The sequence below is a fragment of the Rhincodon typus genome, chromosome 30 (assembly GCF_021869965.1).
Source record: "Rhincodon typus isolate 14 chromosome 30, sRhiTyp1.1, whole genome shotgun sequence".
Lineage (NCBI taxonomy): Eukaryota > Metazoa > Chordata > Chondrichthyes > Orectolobiformes > Rhincodontidae > Rhincodon > Rhincodon typus.
Genome location: NC_063361.1, coordinates 7,220,728 through 7,241,235, shown reverse-complemented (window position 1 = coordinate 7,241,235; position 20,508 = coordinate 7,220,728). Strand labels below are relative to the sequence as shown.

General features: G+C 40.5%; 1 protein-coding gene across 1 annotated transcript in view; it reads left to right on the top strand.

The window, feature by feature from the left end:
• The window catches only part of LOC109934347 (vesicle-fusing ATPase), a 221,331-nt gene that overhangs the window by 186,786 nt on the left and 14,037 nt on the right, over nt 1-20,508 (top strand). Inside the window, exons 18-19 of the mRNA XM_048614580.1 lie at nt 1,102-1,236; nt 7,873-7,986. Of these exons, the coding sequence (XP_048470537.1) occupies nt 1,102-1,236; nt 7,873-7,986 (249 nt within the window). The remainder of the gene's footprint in view (nt 1-1,101; nt 1,237-7,872; nt 7,987-20,508) is intronic.

Sequence of the window (20,508 nt, the reverse complement as noted above, 5' to 3'; positions counted from 1 at the left end):
ATCCCTCTTCTATCCGCCTCCCACTCTCTCCCTATTTATTTTGGAACCCCCTTCCCCTCCCCCTTTTCTGATGAAGGGTCTAGGCCTGAAACGTCAGCCTCTCTGCTCCTATGATGCTGCTTGGCCTGCTGTGTTCATCCAGCCCTGCACCTTGTTGTCTCGGATTCTCCAGCATCTGCAGTTCCTACTATCTCTGTTGTCAAGCACACCTTGGTTACATGTGTGTCCACAAAAAAGTCATTGCTTGAGTGATGAAATCCATCAACCATGTTTGTAATGGCATTTTGTATCTAATCTTGTCATTTCTTACCTTCACAGCATTTGGAGAAACTGTATTTTGTCCAGCAGAGAGAGTCACTTTTTAGATATATACAATGAAAGACATCAACAGTGAAAATATTTTCACATCCTTAAAATAGAAAAAAGAATATGCATTTGTGCTGCACCTTTCACAAACCCAGGTGTCCCAATACAGTTCATACCTAATGCAGTGCTATTGAACTCATTGCAATGTAAGAAGTTTTCTGGTATCTTTGAAATTGGAGATGTGAGAGACTTGTCCAAGAATTTGTTTTATTCAGGACTACAACATTGAGTGGTTTCTAAGCAACAGATTTGGAAATGCCTTGAAGTGGTCAGATTTATATCTGCTCCCATGGTTCCGCACAACTTGTAATTTTCATGACTTTGAACTCGGTCTGATGAGTATATGTAGTGTAGGTGATAGGACGGAATCTGCAGGACCAGATCATCAATGACAGTGGTCAGCTAGTTCTGTCATATTCTGAATTAGTGACTGCAAAGATAGTGGAGTTGTTGCAGTTATTGACACTGTTCATTGTATGATGAGAGGAGGTGACAAACAGAACTGAGTTTCAAATTGATGACTTTCCACAGTTGTGAATTCTGGCCAATTTGCTTGTGAAGAATCAGGCTTGAAAGTGACGCTGGTGGAAATTCTCAAAGTACTTACTTTTAATTCTGGTCCAGCTGGGAAGAGAATAGAGTTTTTTGATCATGACGTGACTTTCCGAAGCGGTCTGCCTTGTTGTAGCTCATTTACTTATTGCTTATCATTGTCTCCTACATTGTTGTTTATAGGGCCGTAAGTTGTTAATCATTGGGACCACCAGCCGTAAAGATGTTCTCCAGGAGATGGAAATGATGGACGTTTTCAGTACCAGCATCCATATTCCAAACATAAGCACAGGGCAGCAGTTAATGGAAGCTTTAGAGGTAAGCATATTTTCACAGAGAATACAAGAAGAATGTTAGAAAGTAATGGAATAGGATCATAATTTATAGCATACAAGGAGGCCATTTGGTCCATTGAGTGTGTGCCAGCTGTCTGAAGATCAATTAATCTTGTTTCTACCATTTCCTTCCTGTAGTCTTGCAATTTTTCTTTTCTTCAGGTGCTTATCCAATTGCTTCCCATTCAAAATTCACAATTGAACCTGCTTTCATCACACTTTCACTGTATTTAGATTGTAGCTAGTTATTACTGTTTTAAAAAAAAATCTTTAATCCCCTTCACTTCAGGTCTACTGAAAATAATTTGTATGGTTAAGCAGTTGCTGATGGGGTTTCAAATTATTCACATATGGGGTACACTTGTTCTTATACTGATGCAGCAAATATGCACTTCCCGATCTCATTTAGCATCCTGCTTGATGTATTAAGTTTTAGCTATGCTGCTGTATTCTGAGGCACTGAAACTTTTGTTTATTGATTTGTACCTCTGTCTTTTTGCGTGACTAAATTCTTGTGTTCATAAACTGAAAGGACGGCAACTGTCAGATGAGTTCTCAGCATGTGGTACCTGGGAATCTCCTGAATGGGTTGAATTTAATGACCCCTGGGAGTGGGCTGCAACACAGGCAAGCATTGTGCTATTTAGTTGATTCACAGTTGTGAGGTACAGATTCCACCATGTTGCTCACTAACCCCAGTTAAGCTTGGGTGGTAAGGTGAATGTCAGCCTTCCTGCACCAAGACCGGTTGAGGCCCATTGTGGCCAATGATGAGACACTTGAGGATCTCATCTCGCCACTGCTGGTATTGAACCAATAGGGCCCACACTTGACTAGTGTCACATCCACCACCTTCCACATCTACCAGTGACATACAATAATAGCAGCAAGCACCACCTACAAGATGCAGTACATTAATTCATCAAGGCCTTGATGAATTTCTACCATTTCCTTCATGTAGTCTTGCAATTTTTCTTTTCTTCAGGTGCTTATCCAATTGCTTCCCATTTAAAATCCACAACTGAACCTGCTTCCATCACACTTTCACTGTATTTAGATTGTAGCTAGTTATTACTGTTTTAAAAAAAAATCTTTAATCCCCTTCACTTCAGGTCTACTGAAAATAACTTGCACAGTTAAGCAGTTGCTTAACCTTGACTGCTGTTTCCAAACTCCCGTCCTCTACCAGCTAGAAGGACAGGCAGCAGATAAACTGGAACGCCAATACCTGTATGTTCACCTCAAAGCCACGCACCATCCTGACTTGGAATTATATCACCATTCTTTTACTGTTGCTGAGTCAAAATCCTGAACTTTGTCCATGGCAGGAATGTGGGCGTACTATGGTTCAAGAAAGCAGGTCATCATCACCTTCTCAAGGGCAGTTAGAAGTTGGCAATAAATGGCAATATTCAGTCCACACCCACAGAAGAATTTTTTAAATGTGCATGTTTGGTGTAGATGAGAATGTTCCAAATTCACATCGTCCGAAGTATGGCCTCATTCTCCATACATGTCAAAAGTGCTGGCCTTCACCAAAAGAGTCATTTTTAATGCCACTTTCTGAGATGATGGCAAAGGTTGTGAAATCATATACATTTGTTTCTCAGAGGTTGAGTCAGCCACAATGGTTGGAAGAAACTGTCTAATGCAGCACTCATTACTGTGACCAGAGAAAAGGGCAAGGCAGGATTTCACTTGCCCTATTCATGCAAATTTTACAGTTATTTTACATTATGTTTAATCTTTTATACAAAATTAATGTGGGATATACTACATTTGATTAAATTGCCTCCATGTTCATGATTTAATTTAACGTAATCATTAGCCTGATGAGTGGGAGGTGATGGCTTAATGGTACTATTGCTTGACTATTAATCCAGAAACTCGGCTCACGTACTGGGGATGTAGGTTCGAATCCTGCCATGGCAGATGGTAGAATTTGAATTCAATAAAATAAAAATCTGGAATTAAGAATCTACTGATGACCATGAAACCATCGTCGATGGTAGGAAAAACCCATCTGGTTCACTAATGCCCTTCAGGGAAGGAAGTCTGCCATTCTCGCCTGGTCTGCCTGCATGTGATTTAAGACCCACAGCAATGTGATTGACTCTCAATTGCCCTCTGAAATGGCCTAGCAAGCTATTCAGTTGTACCAGTTGCTACAAAGTCTCAAAGAATTGAAACCAGACGCATCATCTGGCATTGACTTAGGCACCGGAAAAGACAATGGCTGAAACAGCCTTGTTGACCCTGAAAAGTCATCCTTACTAACATCTGCGGGCTAGTGCCAAAATTGGGAGAGCTGTCTCACAGACGAGTCAAGCAACAGGCTAACATTGTCATATTCGTGGAATCATGCCTTAAAAACAATGTCAAAGCCCAAGACATTACTATCACCGTTCCTGGATATATCCTGTCCCACCAGCAGGACAGACAGAGCAGAGGTGGCGGCACAGTGGTACACAATTGGGAGGGAGTTGCCCTGGGATGACTCAACATTGACTCCGGACCCCATGAAGTCTCGTGGCTTCAGTTTAAACGTGGGCAAGGAAATCCTGCTAATTACCATGTACCATCCTCTGTCAGCTGATGAATCGGTACTCCTCCATGTTGAACAACGCTTGGAGGAAGCACTGAGGACATCAAAGCTATGAATTGTACTCTGGGTGGGGGATTTCAATGTCAGCTACTGATCGAGCTGTTCAGGCCCTAAAGCACCCAGATTCTAGACTGGGCCTGCAGCAAGTGGTGAGAGAATAAATAAGAGGGTAAAACATACTTGACCCCATCCTTACCAGTGTGCCAGCTGCAGATGCATCTGTCTATGACGATATTGGCAAAAATGACCACCGCACTGTCTTTGTGGAGACAAAGTCCTGCTTTCACATTTGAGAATAACTTCCATCATGTTGTGTGGCATTATCACCATGCTAAATGGGACAGCCTTCAAACAGATCTAGCAACTCAAGACTGGGCATCCATGAGGTGCTGTGGGCCATCAATAGTACTCCAGCACAATTTGAAATCTCATGGTTCAGCATAATTCCCACTAAACCATTAACGTCAAACCAGGGGATCAACCCTGGTTCAATGGAGAGTGAAGGAGGACATACCAGAAGCATCACCAGGCATTCCTGAAGATAAGGTGTCAATCTGGTGAAGCCACCAAACAGGACTACTTGCATGCCAAACAGCATTAGCAGCAAGTGATAAACAGAGCTAAGCGATCCCACAACCAAAGGATCAGATCTAAACTATGCAAACCTGCCACATCCAGTTGTGAATGGCGATAGACAATTAAACAATTCACTGGAGGAGGAGGCTCCACAAATATCCCATCCTCAATGATGCCACAGCCCAGCATATCAGTGCAAAAGGTAAGGTTGAAGCTTTTGCAGCAATCTTCAGCCAGAAGTGCCGAGTGGATGATCCAATGCGGCCTCTCGTGGTCCTCAACATCACAGGTACCAGTCTTCAGTCAATTCAATTTACTCCATGTAATATGTCAAAACAATTGGAGACACTGGGTACTGGAAAGTCTACAGGCCCTGACAACATTCTGGCAATAGTACTGAAGACTTCTGCTCTGAAACTTGCCGCTCCCCTAGCCAAGCTGTTCCAATTCAGTTACAACACTGGCATTTACACGACGATGTGGAAAATTCCCTAGGTCTGTCCTGTACATAAAAAGCAGGACAAATCCAACCTGGCCAATTACCGCCTCGTCAGTCTACTCTCGATCATCAGTAAAGTGATGAAATCTCGTCATCAGTACTATCAAGTAGCACCTGCTCAGTGACACCCAGTTTGGGTTCCGCCAGAGCCACTCAGCTCCTGATCTCACTACAACCTTGGTTCAAACACAGATAAAAGAACTGAATTCCAGATGTGAGATGAGTGACAGTCCTTAACATCAAGGCTGCATTTGACTGAGTGTGGCGTCAAGGAGCCCTAGCAAAACTGGAATCAGTGGGTATCAGTGGGCAAATATTCTGGTGGTTGGAGTCGTACCTAACACATAGGAAGATGGTCATGGTTGGTGGAGGTTAGTCGTCTTAGCTCCAGGACATCTCTGCAGGTGTTTGTCAGTGTTGTGTCCTGGGCCCAACCATCCTCGGCCGCTTCATCTATGACCTTTCCTCCTCCACAAGGTTAGAAGTGGAGATATTCGCCAATGATTGCACAATGTTCAGTGCCATTCGCAACTCTTCTGACACTGAAATAGTCCATGTTCAAACGCAGCAAGATCTGGACAAATATCCAGGCTTGGGTTGACAAATGGCAAGTAACATTAGCACCACACATACCAGACTATGACCACCTCCAATAAGAGACAATCTAGCCGCCACCTGGTGACATTCGATGGTATTACCATCACCCTGAATCTCCCACTATCGACATCTTCGGGGTTATCGTTGACCAGAAACTCAACTGGACTCACCATATAAACATAGTGGCTACAAGAGCAAGTCAGAGGCTAGGTGATACTGTGGTGAGTAACTTGCCTTTGACTGCCCAAAGGCGCAAGTCGGATGTGTGATGGAATACTCTCCACTTGCCTGAATGAGTGCAGCTCCAACAACACAAGGAGCTTGATACCATTCAGGACAAAGCAGCCCACTTGATTGGCACTGTATCCTCAAGCATCCGCTCCCTCCACCACCGATGCTCACTGGCAGCAATGAGTACTATCTACAAGATGCACTGCAGAAATTCACCAAAGATCCTCAGACAGCACCTTCCAACCCACAACCACTTCCATCTCGAAGGACAAGGGATACATGGGAACACCACCAGCTTCAAGTTCCCCTCCAAGTCACTCATGATGCTGACTTGGAAATATATCGCCGTTCCTTCACTATCGGTGGATAAAATCCTGGAATTACCTTTCAGAGGGAATTGTGTGTCAACCCACAGCAGGTGGACTGCAGCGGTTTGAGAAGTTGGTGAGCTGCCTTCTCAAGGGCAACTAGGGATGGGCAATAAATGCTGGCAGAGCCAGCAACACCCACATCACACAAATGAATTAAAACAAAATTGTGATAGGTTCTGTTGCAAATTTAATCATTTTGGAAGGCCGTTTTACTCTATGAATATACTAACATCACAACTTGTATGTTTAACCACTCCCCATTCCTCCTTTCATTGGAGGACCACAAATATCTCCAGGAATGTTGGAAAATTAACTGTCATTTCTCAAACTTAAAGCCACTTTTTGTAAGTTGCTGGATGCATTCAGGTAGTGAAGTTGAGGAGATAGAGAAGCAGTTGGGCACCTGTTAAAGAAGAGTAGGTCCTTAGATCAGAGTTAGCATAGCTAGATGCAGAGTATATTTCTATCAACTAGATTCTGCAACCTTCACCTGAAATTGAACATTTTATGGTGTGATGTTTTTCTGATTCCTAAACAAGTAGGCCGAAGGCTTCCCTTGTAAAGGTTTCCATGTTAAGATTGCATGTTGATGCAGGATTATGGCTTTTTTCTCACTGTGTATCTGCACTAGGAACTTTGTTGCCCAAACTTCTTTTGCCAGGAAGCCCTTGTAGCAAGCAAAGAGATTTGTTTTCCGACCCTTTGGGATAACTTTGGAATCAGGTCACATTGCATGTGCGCTATGAGATTCCCAGTCTTCTACATCTGTCTCAGCTTCTAAGTGTAAGCAAATTGCAACCGAAAACAGTTTGTCTTTTCTAGAAAACTACATTTGAGACAACTTGAATTTAGGAAGCAAATACATTTGGCCAAATGCCTCCCATCTTGTGTACCATGGGTCAGATTACTTTTGCAAGAACTTGAATAGATGATCAAACACTTGGTTTTTTTTCATCACAGCTGCTCTCATGTAATGTGTTGCCACTAGATAAATGGCATGTCATTTAAGTCCAGCAATCAATAATTTATTCTTTTGAGAGAATGTACTTAATGTCAGTTGATACTTTTAAAGGAACTATAGTTGCCAATGTTTGTTAAAACCACTTTTCTATTGCATCAGTTCTACCATCCAGTTTCAAGTCAAAATGGCCATAAACTGTTCATGGTTAACCCATCCTTACGTATCTTTGTTATTTCATTGTTATGGCTTTACAATGGTGGTAAACACGTGGCAAAATTCAGTACATCACATGGTAAATAATTGTTAACTGTAATGTATATTCAGTCAATTATTTTGCGTACTATATTTATTTATTATTACAACATGAAGCAGCTTGTTGTGTCAGTAGGTAAATCATATACATTTTCATGGTTCAGTTGGTCAACTGATCCGTGGTTAGTACTCAACTCACTCAAATACCATTACACTTCAGATGAGGAGAGGAAAACAGCCAGGCTTGCATCCCATGGTACCCTTATGAGAAATTTTACAGTGCAAATCTTGAGCAAGAATCGAGTGAAGTGTGTTAGGATGTCCTCTGCAGTGAGTGCAATGTGGATGCTCTTTGGGGTTTCTCATTAGTAAGGTACTTGGGGATGGATGGAGGTGCAAGCATCTGTAAAATTACACCCCAGTAAAAGACCAAACCTTCAGGAGGAGGGGGTTGTGTGGGAAAAGAAAATTTATGATGGAGAAAGGAGACGTTTTTTAATGAAAATTCATTTGACTTGTTTTTACAGCTTCTTGGCAGGTTTGATGATCGGGAACGAGCAAGAATCACGCAGCATGTGAAGGGGAAGTCTGTATGGATTGGTATTAAAAAATTGATGATGATAATTGAGATGTCACTGCAGGTGAGTTTGAATATTTCCAGTCTTCATGCAATTATTGAGAAGTGAAACAGCTCTTGAGTTTGATACCTCCTTTTTATATTGTCAATCATGACTCAATGGATGAATATGTGCATTTTTGAGAATGAAGCAAGACCCTTGGTTCATTTGGTTTGCTCAATCTTGAGGGCAGTCTTGTGTAATCCTTTGCATTTCATTTGTCTCACATACTACTCAGTTTTTAGTTATCTTCCCTCTGAATCAGAAGTTTGTGGGATAAAGCCACAAGCACAAAATCTAGACTGGCACTTCTCTACATAATAGAACAAAGAATGATACAGCACAGAAACAGGCCCTTTGGCCTTCCAAGCCCGTGCCACCGCATTTTGCCCTTCCATACTAAAACTGTCTTCACTTACAGGATACGTATCCGTCTATTCCCTTCCCATTCACGTATTCGTCTAAGTGGTTCTTGAATGCTGCTATTGTGTCTGCTTCCACCATCACAGTGGCAATGCATCCCGGTACTCACCACCCTCTTTGTGGAAAAACTTGCCTTGCACAGCTCTTTGAAATGTCCCCCCTCACACCTTGAACCTGTGTCCCCTAGTAATTGACCCCTCCACCCTCGGAAAAAGTCTCATACTTTACCCTCTATCTGTGCCATTTACAATCTTACAAACTTCTATTAGATCGCCCCTCAACTTTCTGTGTTCCAGTAAAAACAAACCCTGTCTATCCAACTTTTCTTCATAGCTAAAGTCCCCTATACCAGGCAACATCCTGGTGAACCTTTTCTGCACCCTCTCAAAAGCATCCGCATTCTTCTGGTAGTCTGTTGCCCAGACTTGTACGCAATATTCCAAGTGTGGCCTAACTTAAAGTTCAAAAGCTGCAGCGTAACTTATCTATCCTTATACTCAATGCCCCGTCTAATGAAAGCTGAAGTTTGTCCTTTTCAGTTAACTGACTAAAACCAGAAAAATACCAGTAACGGATCTTCATTTTTTTTTTTTAAGTTGCCCACTTGATCTGCTTTATGTTGCCCTTTTTGTAATGTGAAACCCAAAAGACTGATTTCAGGCAGGTGCCACCCAGCATTTACTGTGCTAAATCCTGGCATCTTTATCCCTGACACACTTGCAGACCAGTTTTCATGTCTGTGAGTAGAAAATCTATCACTAGGCAAATGGGACCAGAATTGGTAATGTCAGTGCTAGATACTGGTCAATTCAAACTCCCATCAGAACAAGAGCATGTAAAGGAAGTTCAGCCACAGCAGGTGCAACTCCGGAAGACTTTTGGTAAAGAAATTTCAGGTAGTGTGCATGATCTTCGTTTCATTGCAGGTGGGGCAAGTCCCACACTTCAGACCTGCTTACTGTCCTTAAGTTATTTGACTAACATTGTGAAGACCTTGTCTGGTATTGTCCATCAAGACTCAGTGAGTCTATGGTAGCATTTTCATCCATGGTTCGATTTCCTTAGAAATATTTTTGTCATGTTTCTTTTCCCTGGAAGTCCCAACTCTTGAAGTAGGGTTTCATGAATCCTCATGAGCCCTCAATATCATTGTTTTGTGTGTGGCTAATCCTGATCTGCATGTCAAAATGGTGCATGTTTGGTTATACTGAGGCATCACAACCAGCTACAGAAGAGATGAGTTAAAGAGCAAGTGGGAGAGCTTGTTTGCTTCTCCTATCCTATGTAGTATGTGAAGTGTTTTAATCTGTTTATAGTGACTTCCAAAATTCCCAACTCTTTCTGATTTTTGTTTAATTATGAACGAATCCTTAAAAATGAGAACCAAAAGAGTTACAGATGCTGTAAGTTAGAAACGGAAAATAGAGTTTGCTGGAAAAGCTCAGGATCTGTGAAGAGAAATCAGAGTTAACACTTCGGTTCCGGTGACCCTTCCTCCAACTCGGAACTTTAATCGTGAGTGCATTTTGGTTACCCGTGATTGAACTAAACTAATTATGCACTTACACTTCACGTTTACCGTGGGCATGAATTAGTTTACTAGCACATGAATACATAACCTTAGAACAGCCCTGACTGTAATTTTAATTATTTATTTCCTGTTTACTGTTTTAGAAGACTTTCAAATTTTTTTCTCTCTCTCTTTCTTCCCCATTCTCTGCACGGTTATAGCCGCATCTACATTAGAGGAGATGGCAGACAAGTGGTCAGTGATTTTGTGCATACAAATGACATAACAAACAATTTTGCTGTTGAATCATGCAGCTTTTGTTCTGCAGGCTAAACATGAGGGTTGTTCCTGTATGGCTGTCCCCCTCTGTAGTCTAGTCTCCATTTTATATTACAGATCAGTACACCCAAGCAGGCTGACACCTACCAGCCCATCTAAACAGTAAAGAGTGCAGCATGAAGATAACACTGCACAGACTAAAAATAAGTAGGTGAAGCAGTGGCACTGAGTCAAAAATGTGGAGCATTTAGTTTTCAGAAAGAAACAGACACCTTGCCATTATGTTCCATCTGAAACAAAATGTTTACATACCTTCTGAAAGCAAGATATTTCTATATGGATGCAGGTGCAATATATTTGACCAACTGAATTCATATGGATAAAGATAAAAGTTAATAACAATGCGTAACATTAATAATATAGCCTACAAACCATGTTATAGTGGAAGAAGGAATATTCAGGGAAGTTGGGGAAATGAGTAAAAAGCATAGAAGAATAATCTTGAGGGATTCCACTACTCCTATGTTAATTAGGCAGAAGAGATAGGTAAAAGGAATAAGAGAATGGAGTTCCCACAATGTGTATGTGTATTCCTTCTCACCCAGCATGTAAAATGTTGAACACGAGAAGATTTGCTATTTCATCTAATGGTAGAAATTGGACCATTGATAGAAGAAGTAAAAGAAGGGGAACAGCCAGGTAACAGTGCCCATAACATAATACACTTTAAGATGATAGAAATGGGCATGAGTATGATGAAAACAAGGTGAACAGATGGGAGAGAAACAGATTTGAGGGGCTCAAATTAGAATTTAGGAAAATGAGATAGGCACCAATATTGGCAAATGAAGATACAGAACAATAATGAAAAACTGTTCAACAAAATGCAAGAAAAATATATTCTGCTAAAAGAACAAATTAAGCACTAGTGAACTCCAGAGCTGAATAAAGCTAAAAAGGAATGATTAAGCAGTATAAAAGTACATACTCACCAGAAGAATGCAGGATGAAGGAGAATGGGCTCCTGAGCTGGAACTCGTCCATTCCTACTGCTTTTCTTTCTTTCTTTCTCGCTTCTCTCTTCTTTTTTTTAGATTTTTCTTTAGTTTTCTTTTCTCTACCTTCTGGAGGGAGCTTACCATGGAGGCAGTGGCAGCAACGGCAGCAGCTGGGGCCACAAGACAGTTGGTATGCCCATGCAGAACTCTGGCGATCAATGACATTGTGGAAGTGACTGGGCTCTGGAGTGGCACCAGAGCTTGTGGTGAGGTGATTGGTGAGCCCAGATGGCAGGTCAGTGATGAGACGGCAGCGCTGAGGCGCAGGGATTGAGAAATCAAGCCCATTGTGGAACAACTGCAGGCCCGTGGCTAAAGAAGGACTGTAACTTGGAGCTTTTAACTTGATTTCTTATTTACTACTTTACACTGAGAAGAACTGTAATGTCGAACTTTTAACTTATTTCTTTATTTTTCTACTTTTCACCTCAGTACCTTGTACCTAAGATGATGCCGTGAATGACCACTGAAAACTTTTCACTGTACTCCTGTATCCCAGTACTTGAGTATATGTGACAATAAAACCTAATTCTAAAAACAGTTAGGAAGACAAAGACAAACTATAAAATTCAATGATCAAGGAACATAAAGTAGTAAAATATTTTCCGGGAGCATCAGTTAAAAATAATGCTATGAAGGGCAGAAGAATAAGCTATTACCTGAAAATTACAAGTTTATGTGGGGTAGAGGAGCAACTGAATCTTGAAGAGCAAATGTATTAATCACAAAAAATTACACCTCAGATTAAAAGTCATAGTCACACAGCGCAGAAAAGGCGTTTTGGCTTATCGCATCTGCACCAACATAACTAACACGAAAGGCGCACTCATCCCAATTTCCTGCACTTGTCCCATATTCTTGAATGTTATGATTATTTCAAGTGCTCATCCAAATATTTTTCAAAGGTTGTATGGCTTCCAGCCTCCACTACCTTCCCAAATTCCCACCATCTTCTGAGTGAAAAAGTTTTTTCTCAAATCCCCTCTGAATCTCCTGCCCCTTACCCTCAAGCTATGCCCTCTTTTAATTGACCCCTCAACCAAGGGGAATAGCTACTTTCTGTTCACCCTGTCCATACCCCTCATTATCTTATACATCTCAATCATGTCCCCACTCTGTCTTCACTGCTGTAAAGATAACAATCCAAGCTTATCTAATCTTTCCTTACAGCTCAATTTCTCCATTCCAAGCAACATCCTGGTGAATCTCCTCTCTACCCCTTCTAGTGCTATCACATCCTTCCTGTAGTGAGATGACCAGAACTGTGCACAGTACTCCTGCTGTGGCTTGACCAGTGCTCTGTACAACTTCAACATTACCTTCTAGCCATTATCCTCAATGACATGACTGAAAGTAAGTATCCCATTTTCCTCCTTAATTATCCTATTCACATGCTTTGCCAACTTCAGGGATCTGTGATCGATTACCCCAAGATCCTCTTGTTCGTTGAAGCAGCCCAATGTCCTGCCACTCATTAAATGCTCCCCCATCTTGTTGTTTCTTCCAAAGTGCATCACCTCGCACTTATAAGGTTAAATACTATCTGCCACTGGTTTGCCCATCTGACCAACCCATCTATAATTTCCTGGAACTTACAACCATCTTCACTTTAACCACGCTACCATCTTTGGTGTCATCTGCAAACTTGTTTAGCCTTCCCCCACATTTTCATCGTTTTCATTTATGAATATAACAAACAATAAGAGTCCCAGTACTGATCGATGTGGTGCACTGCTGGACACTGGCCTCCAGTCACTCAAACAACTTTCTGCTGCTACCCTTCATGTCCTATTACTAAGCCAGTTTCTGATCCATCTCACCAAGTTTCCCTGAATTCTGTTTTTTAACCTTCTCAATCAGCCTCCCACGTGGGACCTTGTCAAAAGCTTTGCTAAAATCTATATGAACTATGTCAGCTGAACTTCCCTCATCCACACACTTGATCACATTTTCAAAAAATTGTGACAAATTTTTAGGCATGACCTCCTTCTGCCAAAGTCATGCTGACTATCTGTAATTAGCCCATGACTTTCCAAGTGGATATTAATTCTCTCCTTTAGAATTTTTTCCAGTAGCTTCCCTACCGCTGATGTGAGACTCACCAATCTAATTTCTCTACCACCCTTTTAAGAGTACAATGGGATCTTGATCAACTGGGCCAGTGGACAGATGAATGGCAAATGGAGTTTAATTTAGATAAATGCGAGGTAAGACAAACAAGGGCAGGACTTCGACAGTTAATGGTAAGGCTCTGGGGACTGTTATCAAAACGAGATCCAAGGAGTACATTTCCATAGTCCCTTGAAAGCAGTGTCAAAGGTAGACAGGGTGGTGAAGAAGGAATTTGACATGCGTGTTGTCGTCTGTCAGAGCATTGCGTACAGGAGTTGGGAAGTCATATTGTGGCTGTACAAGACGTTGGTAAGGCCACATGTGGAGTACTGCGTACCGTTTTCATTTCCCTGCTATAGGAAGGATGTTATTAAACTGGAAAGGATGCAAAAACAATTTACAAGGATGTTACTGAGACTGGAGCGTTTGAGTGATATGGATAGGCTGGGACATTTTTCCCTGGAACATAGGAGGCTGAGGAGTGACCTTACATAAAATCATGAGGGACATAGATAAGGTGAATAGCCCAAGGTTTTTTCCCCAGGGTAGGAGAGTCCAAAACTAAAGGGCATAGGCTTAAGATGAGAGAGGAAACAATTTAAAAGGAACCTGTGAGGCAACTTTTACACATAGGATGATGCGTGTATGGATTGAGCTGCCAAAGAAAGTAGTAGAACAGAGTAGAACTACAACACTTAAAAGACATTTGGATAGGTACATGGATAGAAAAGGTTTACAGGGATATGTGCCAAATGCAAGCAAAAAGGTTGATTCAATTTAGGAAGCCTGATCAGCATGGACAAGTTGGACTGAAGGGCCTGTTTCAATGCTGTATAACTCTGACTCACAATTACTGAGCTCCCTGATTCAGAGGAAGAAAATATGGTATAATGATACTTTGGGAGTGAGGGGAGTGCTTACTCTTCGGAGGTGAATATCCAAGTTTGGCCTATAGTAGCTATTAGCATTTGGATTTGTACCATGGGTTTGAGTGATTATATGAAGGGTTTGAGATTTATTTGTAATCGGAACAACCATCATTCCTGCTGCTAATGAGAGTGCTGTGCACTGCCATAGTCCTCTCCTACGCTAAATGCATAGCACCTTTAATTGAATCTTTCCTGCTTTTGCGAGTGAATATGAGGAAAAAGAACAAAAGTGATTTAAAAAATGGACAGGTTTGTAAAATAGTGTAGAGTTGAGAAAAAAGTGTAGAATTTGGAGTTAGGTATCTATATCCTCTTTAATCGGAGGTGAGGTACGTATTAAGGTTAATTGTGGTTATGTAGATCTCTGTTTGCTCTTTGCATCTTTGTTCTAACTTGCACGCTAACGAGGACCTGTATTGACTAGATGTTTCCCCAGGGAATAAAGCCATTTATCTAGATTACTTTTTTTGGATTTTAATTCCATAGCTGAGGGCTAGGAGTAGAATCACTGCACATTTGTATGAAATATTTTCACAGGGCAAGGGCCTGCAAGTACTGACTGCTACTGAGTTCCTGCCCAGTCCTATAAAATATGTCTGGAAATTCATGACACAGCTGAACTTTTCAAGTAGTTGTATATTTTTGTAGGTGTTGTAGAGTTCTGAATTTTGCAGATATTTTTAACTTTTGTGATAATAATGTTATGGTTCAATCTTTCACTAACATACAGAAGGAAATTGATATTCATTGTGAACACTCAGTCATGAGACTGCACCAGTCACATTTTATCACTGCGTGGTATTAAACTAAAGCACTGAAAGTGCCATTTTCGCTAACTGGCTTATACCAGTGTTTATACTTGACATAGTCTTCCTTCCAAACCAGTTGCCTCTTCCTTCCCTACTTTCATATTTCCCTCCATTCTCCTACCACTCATCCGTACGTAAAATCTCCCCTTGAATGTGTTCATGCTACCTACTGTCATTAAAAACAAAATCTTGTTCATCTGGGCATGGACTTGAAACTCAATCTCATCAATTTTTCTCTCAAAGAAATGGGAACTGTTGATTCAGGAGCAAAAGTGAAAACTGATGTTTTTATGTTCTTTCATGTTTTGGAGGCAGTTCAGAGAAGGTTCATGTGATTGATTCCTGGGAAGAAGGGATTATCTTGAGGAAAAGTTGAGTAAATTGGACTTGTGCTTCTAAACTTTATTGAATACAAGAGATTATCTTATTGAAACATATTAGATTCTGAGGGAGCTTAATGGTATAAAATGCTGAGAAGATGATTACCCTGCCTCCTGATGAAATCTAGAACTAGGGGACACTGTTCCAAGGTAAGGGGTGTCTCATTTAAGACAGATGAGAAGGAATTTCTTCTCTTGGAGGGTCTTTAGTTTATGTAACTTGTTATCCTAGAGAGTTGTGGAGGCTAATTGATTGTATATTTTCGAGGCTGAGGGTTTTGGAGGGTAAGCAAGAAAGTGGAGTTATGGCCATTAAATCAGCCATGAACCTATTGAATGGCAGAGCAGACACGAGGAGCCAGATGGCCTACTTCTGCTCCTGTTTCTTATGTTCTTAAGAGCTAAGAGATTATTATGAGACCAAACACACAGGAAATTGGATTCCTGTTTGGGGTCCACAGAAATTGGCTAGAAACTGTAAGATGTGGGAACTTTGATGAACATAATTATTGAAGGTTTGGAAAACTACAACTCAGTCAACAGGGTGCTGGAGTCCTAAAATTCTGTGTCAGAGTGATGAAAAGACCTGTTGTTCACTGTGCAGATCCGCTTTTGAACATTCACCATCTCAGGTAGGATCTCTTCTTCAGATCCCTGTGTTGAATTCACTATACAGCAGAAAGTCATATTTTTTGTTCTTGGTGTTTAACACCTCAACATTGGCAACAATGAATCATATTTAAAAAACATTTAGTTCACAGATATATGTAGACTGGTACTGAGCCAGGAAGAATAGCTGAAACCTTGGCATAAGAGATTGATTTAGAGTTTTAAAAGGAGAAAGAGAAAGGCATAGAAGCGGAAAAATTTATAGTGGCAATTCCAGAGAGTAGGACCAGCATGACCAAAACTTTTCCATCAGTTGAAGGAAGAAGCACATTGAAGAATGGTATGTAAAAGATTGGAGGATATTGCAGGTATTGGGGTGGAATGAGGCATGGAGAGATTTAACAATGAAAATATTATTTTTAATGGCTTTCAAGCTAGACTGTCAGCAGCAATTTGAAGTCTTGAGCCCACATATCTATGATGCTCATTTTCGTTCCTGTTCAGTTATGTTAGCCTATGACAAATCAAATTGTTTGCAGTTCCTGAGGATGAAGTTTCAGTTCCAGCTGTAACAGACTCTGCTCAGTAGAAATTTGCAGATTTCTTTGTTAGTGGCACATATTTACCATAATGCAGGATGTAAAAACAATTGTAAGTATTCTATCCATGTATTTCTAAATGCTGAAGTTGAATTCAGGTAGAGGGTAACCTGTAGTCAGTTAGGTCATATTACAAGGCTTGAATTTAATGTTGATTAGGCAGCAAGTTTCTTTGCTGGTGGCTATAACTGTCAGTGTGGAATGCTGTTTTCCATTAACAGAAAGCATCAGAGTCGAAGTAAGTCTTCTGACAAAGATGCCAGAATGAAGAGTAGATACAGTACTAACGTGCAAAAAATACACATTTTATGACCTACTGCTTAGCAAACCAACAAACCTGCTCAAATCCACTAGTAATGAGTTAATAGAAGCATTTCATGCACCTTGTGCATGGATGTTGTGTCTCAGTGTGGTTGAATTTATTGCATTTTGGGAGGTTTGTAGGTGGTGGGGGATGGAATGTAGAGAATATTCCAGCTGGTTTAAATGCATATCCATAATCTGCTTTGTCCTATCATGTCCAGTGGTATCTAATCTTCCATTTTGCTTGGATAGTTATGATTTTTCTAACCAATTTTATTGACTATACATCTGTCTGTCTTTATATCAAATGCAAATGTGCTATTGCAGCCACTTAGCTGAATATGCCAGAATAACCATGATGATGTTCTGAGCCAGGTTGCTGTTATTCCTCTCTCCCTCTCTCTCCCTCTCTCTCAGCTTAGACATAACAGCTGCAGTTTTTGAGATGTATACGATAATTTCAGCATTGAGTGAGATTGTTGGTGATTGTGGAGCCTTAGTATGTGAAGTGATCAGTGATTTTAAGCCTTAAACATCACATTGTCAATACTGATAGATAGCAATCTAGCAAACCAGTAATCTGTAACTTGACACTGAAATCAGTGCATGTATTGCAGAAAGCTACAGCCATTACATCCAAACTGATTGAGGGATTGTAGAACAACAACAAACTAACTGAGAACATTAAACTGTAAGTCTATCAAATCTGCATCTCCAATGTGCAACCCAGACAACATATGCTAGTCAGGAGGAAAAGCTGAGCAGTTTCCACTTTTGCAGTCACTGATATATCCTGGTCACCACTTGGTAAGACAAGGTCATCGACTTAAGGTCCTGGAGGGTGCTAATTTTATCAGCATATACTCATTGCTCAGCCAGTGCTTCTACTCTGCCTCAGTTATGTGAGTCTAATGGATGATGGTCATTTACCCAAAGACCTTTGTACAGTGGTGACCACCGAGTCATGACCTTCTGGGCTTCCATTCCTCCACTACAAGGACACTTGCAAGTGAGATATAAAGATGGTGACATTGACACTGACAGCTGATAGACAGTCCTTGATGGCCGTGACCTCTGGAGGCTGACTGTTTGGAATGGCATTGGAAGAAGTGAACAGAAATGAAAAGCTCATCTGGCCAAGAAGAGGGCCCAGGGGAAAGGAATGAACAAACCTCAGCTACTGTCCTCATCTGCAGCAAATGTGATAGAAACTGTCATGGTAGAGTAGGGTTCGAGTTTCACAGCCCTCTGAATGGAGAAATTCCTCCTCATCTCGGTCGTAAATGGCTGACCCCTTGTGCTGAGACAATGGTCCATAGTTGTAAGTTCTCCAGCCTAGGGGGAACAGCCTATCATCATTAACAACAATAAAAATAGAGATTGCTGGAAAAGCTCAGCAGGTCTGGTGGCATCTATGAAGAGAAATCAGAGTTAACGTGTTGGGCCCAGTGACCTTTCCTCAGAACTCATTTGCCTATTATCATTAGCCCTTCTAAATTTAATCTTATTTTTCTAAATTCTACAGAATATAGAACCATTCTACTCATATGACTGCCCTTTCATCCCAGGAGCAATTGAGTGAATCTTTTTTGCATGCCCTTTAAATTAAGTCTATAATTCCTTAGCTAAAGAAACTGAAACTATATACAATACTCCAAGTATAGTTTTACCAACAAGTCTTTCTTACCCTTAATCTCAAACCCCTTGCCATTTTTTTATTCATTCATGGGATGCACCTGCTCTTTGCAAGACCAATATTTATTCTCTTGCTCGAATTTTTTTTTTTCAAAATCACTCCTGGCATGTAGGCATTGCTGGCATTTGTTGCCCAACCCTTAATGTCCTGGTCAATGTGATGAACCAACACCTTAAGCAACCTTGGTGAATATGCCCTGACTATTGCATAAGGAGGGGAGTTCCAGGCTTTTGACCCAGTGACGTTGAAATATGCTTTCAAGTCTAGATGCTGCATGTCTTTGAAGGGAATGCTTGAGATGTTGACAGTCCCATGGCTAATAAAGGCCAATGTGCCATTTGCTACCTTAATTGCTTGCTGTACATGGCATTCCGAGTTGTGCAGAAATCTGTTAAAAAGTGGAGCTTAATGGAGAACACTCTTTGGGTGATTGGTCATATATTCAAAATATCAACCCTGTCATCTGCACTCAACAGCATAGAGTTATTTATTAGATTTAAAAGTGAAGTAGTGTCATATTGGGTTCAAAACATGAACTCTTTATTTCCCCACAGATGCTACCTAACCTGGTGTCTTTCTCTAGGACTTTGTATTTCTTTTTCAGATCTCTGGAATCCACAATATTTTGTTTGTATTGAGGGGTCAATATGACTGACCAGTTTGGTGCACAGAGGATATTCCCTGACTGAATTTAAACCAATTTAATCAGGCAACATTTTCTAGTTCTTTACACCCAAAGTGCTTTAAAAGGCTGCATAGTTAAAATAAACATTACGCTATTGAGGTAAGCAGCAACAGTTGAATTAAAGGACCTCACAGTTTGGATTTAGCCTGTGGGCCAAGAGTGGACAACCCTGAATTGGAGGTTAATTGTTTGTATTGCAGTCTTTGCAGATTAGCAGGTGATAAATTCATAGCACCAGGTAAGAAAAATCCAGGATAAATTAATTTGTCTTTCCAACAAAAAAAAACTTCTGGCACTCAAAAAGTGAAGAATTCAAAACCTTTGTATTCTAATTTATTTTTTAAAAATTACATTTGCATGCTGTTCCTGTTGACAAAAGAAGTAAGGTTTTGAAACAGAAAATTGTTGAAAGATCATTGACCTGAAATGTTACCTCCATTTATGTCTCTTCACAGATGCTACCAGACTTGCTGTTTTTTTCCAGCTTATTCTTCTTTCATCTATGGATTTTTAATGTTTTTTGCCACACTTATTATTTTCACCATCATAAATTCCTATTTTAAGTTTTATAATCGATACTGCCCATGTGAGAGTGTAATTATAATCCAAATCTTTAACACTGTATCAGCTATGTATAGCAATCTGTTCCTTTCTACTTTTGAGATTGTCCACGCTTATTTACATCGTACCCTTACAACAAGTAGAGAAATCCATAATTCCTTCAATCTGATTTAGATTCGAATTCATCTTCTATTGACAGGTACAAAACCTAACCCACTGCACTCTGCAGGTCCACCATGTGTAATTGTTAATTAAACAGTTTTGAGACATTCTCTCTTTAATTATTATTTTGGGAGGAAACTGTGTCGTTTCCGATATGCTCATCAACTTTTGGCTTCGAGTAGTACACAACACCTTGAAGTATTTCTGCACTGTCTTTTTGCTGTGCATTGTGACTCTCATTACTTTGGCTAGCATGCAATGTTTTAATCCATGTCTTCTCAAGCTCTAAATCCTAGTAAGCTTTCCTTCACTTGTCCTTTTCAATGAAATAGATCAGTTGGTGAAATTATTCTGCTTTTTAATGCAAAAAATTCTCCTCTTCAAGGAGTTTTGTTTCAGATTTAAAATCAGCAAATTTACTGATGTTGAAT